This window comes from Pieris napi, chromosome 19 (assembly GCF_905475465.1).
Source record: "Pieris napi chromosome 19, ilPieNapi1.2, whole genome shotgun sequence".
NCBI lineage: Eukaryota > Metazoa > Arthropoda > Insecta > Lepidoptera > Pieridae > Pieris > Pieris napi.
Genome location: NC_062252.1, coordinates 8,935,502 through 8,938,547, shown reverse-complemented (window position 1 = coordinate 8,938,547; position 3,046 = coordinate 8,935,502). Strand labels below are relative to the sequence as shown.

Below are 3,046 nucleotides of genomic sequence, written 5' to 3'. Positions count from 1 at the left end.
AGATAGCATAAATATCTATTTGAAATGAATTTTACTTAACTTTGTCACAATTTAAAAATAAAACCATAAGCATTAAATAATACACATAAGGATAACTTTATGATTAATTATAATTATTGGTAGCGATGGATATTACTTCAAATTAAATCTAACAAAAAAATGAATGAAGAACAAAAAATCATGTGTGTGTTATGTACACTCGTTAGAAGTTATAGTTCTTTGGTACGCCAAGATAAAAATGTTTTTAAAAATTTTAACTTTCGCCTTTTTCTACGTTTGTAGAAAAAATGTATTTAATACGTTGATAGTATTATTATAACGCATCATCTAGATAAATAAAGTTTATTTAAATATCACAAAAAAAAGATTTCTACATAATTAAAGAAATGGACATTTTTTTTTAAATGTTGACTATGCTAACTTCGGTTTTTTGTGACGGTATACGGGTGTCGGTTTTTTGTGACGGTGTGCGCGCGCATCGTAACAATTTACACTAATCATTTTCCCCTAACGCGCTAAAAGAAGTTTAATTTGAAATAACAACAAACTAACCATTATTCTATTCTCGATGTTACTCAATAAATTTAAAAGATTTTATAAAATTATATTTTCTTATTATAGTAAACAAAGATACTAAAAGGTAAGGTCACATCCAGTCAACTATATAAATTGATAACGTCTCCGGGACTTTTTCGCTCCCCAATCATACGTATATAAGCTTGGACCAAGCTCACAGCATCCATTCGCATCTTAGTTACGAGAGTTTTAACATACAAAAAATAAAAAATGTTTTTCAAAACTTTGATCTTTGCCGCTTTATTGGCCGGCATAAACTGTAGATACATTCTAATTGACGAAGATTATTTGCCGGAATTAATTGAGCATACGAGGGTTAGGAGACAAGTGCAGGTGGGAGCTGGTCTTGATAATAAGGGGAACTGGGACTTGGCAGGCAAAGTACCGCTTGCGAAGTCTGATACTAACATTCTCAGTGCAACTGGTATGGCTACGATGGACCCTAGCCACAAGCTGACCTCGTATGGAGCTGGTGTGGCTTTGGATAATATGTAAGAGTGATAAATTTATATAGATAGTACTCGCTAATATATCCTTAGTGCAACGGGCTGCCTTAAAGCAATCTCTTCCAGGCAAAACATTAATAGACGACAGGTACGAAGACATAATTTAAAGGTTATTAATAATTTAAATTGTTTCTTGAAGAGTTTATTATTTTACGGTTTAAATTCATAAAACTAAATTAGTTTTTTGACTCTGTAGTAAAACACTTGTCCCAGTCTTACATAACCTAAACATGATTTGCCAGAAAGAGACATAAGAGTACTCTAGATCACTCAGAATTAGACGAATAGTACACTCTTTATATAGCTTTAAATTGAACTCTTTAGAAATGGCCACGGACTCAGCCTGTCAGGCAGACAGATTCCAGACTTCGGGAAGCAGTTGACAGCTGCAGCCAACTTGAATCTTCTCAACACACCTAACCACAATTTGAATGCGAATGCGTTTGTTACAAAGAACATGCCAAGTATACCGAATGTACCCAATTTCAACACCTATGGCGCAGGCGCGGATTACATGTACAAGTGAGTATCAATTTGACATTTTGATACAATTCGTTTGGTAATTTACGTTAACCATAGCTTAACCTGTGATGAAAATTATTAATATTAAATTTATTGCGATGGTTCAAAACTTTATATACAATTTTATTAGATTTAAGCTCTTATAATCGTAAATAATGTTTCAGGAACACACTTGGAGCTTCACTAGGCGCAGCACGCACTGATTTCCTTCAAAAGACTGATGTATCTGCGATGGGAAAACTAAATCTCTTCAAGACGCCTAGCTCTTCACTCGATTTTGGCGCTGGTGCAACGCGATCCTTTTCTCCCTTCATACCAAAGAGCAGTTGGGAACCGGCGTTTAAGTTTAACTTTATGAAATCATTTTAAATAGTTTAAGCTGTGTTAAATTCGGATAAGCATAGAGAAAAGACAAGTATGAAGAATTGATATTTTCGGCTGTATTAACATTATATAATATACTAGTGGACCCGACAGACGTTGTCCTGCATGATATTTCAAGCGATTAGTAAAGCAAAGTATGAAAGTACCGACTGCAGCGCCATCTGGCGGGCTGATTTGTGAATCTAAACCATTCCCAGATCCCCTTGAACACACACAAAAATTTCATCAAAATCGGTCCAGTCGTTTGAGAGAAGTTCAGTGACACACTCACAGAAGAATTATATATATAAAGATATATATGTTTTTGTATTTTACATTTTCTAGCACGTAAGTTGCCATTGCCATGCGTTTAGCATATTTACTACTAAACGTACTAAAAGTACACGTGCATACTCTTTTTTATAACGCGAATGTCTTGCCAAGTTGCGTACATTGACAAAACAATATTAGGTAGTGGTACACTGTCAATTTACTGGTGATACATATAGTTCAATGACATTGTATTCGAAATAACAAATTTTAGCTATAAGGTTTAAAGTATTGGCGTTATGTAAACTTGAACTTACTATTTAAGTTCAAGTCCAATCTAAGTAAGGTATAAATATTTAATAATTTTATAGTGACAATACAGGTTATAAATTAGCAAGCAATGCTTAATTGTGTGTAATCAATTATTACAAATAAATAATAGTAAACATATATTTTCTCTTATTATTTATTATAACCCCTTTTCAAATAAGAAGCATTATTTTATGTTTTACTTAATTTTAAAAGCCTCTGGTCTGTTGAGAGGACGTCCAAAGTGCCTAGACGTTCTACAAGTTTTGAATTAGCCAAAAGGGGGCCTCATAGCCTAGCGGTCTTATTAAGTGGCAGCTAGGTGCGGGGTACCGGGTTCGATTCCCGGTTCGAGGACAAGTTTTAATTTAATTTAAATTTGTTCTCGGCCTTTGGGAGGGTTGTACGGTACAGGGCGAGTGCTTTAACCGTACATGGAGGACACGGTCGAATTTCTAAAGACAGCTTACTAATTATAAAAAATTCTATACTTGACGCTG

General features: G+C 34.2%; 1 protein-coding gene across 1 annotated transcript; it reads left to right on the top strand.

Annotated features, from left to right (window-relative positions):
• Positions 1-732: 732 nt before the first annotated feature.
• On the top strand, positions 733-2,687 carry LOC125059192 (attacin-E-like). Its single transcript, XM_047663493.1, has 4 exons — positions 733-1,067; positions 1,407-1,604; positions 1,769-2,057; positions 2,281-2,687. The coding sequence occupies exons 1-3, from the start codon at positions 787-789 to the stop codon at positions 1,971-1,973; spliced, it is 684 nt and encodes a 227-aa protein (XP_047519449.1). The 5' UTR covers positions 733-786; the 3' UTR covers positions 1,974-2,057; positions 2,281-2,687.
• Positions 2,688-3,046: the final 359 nt, after the last annotated feature.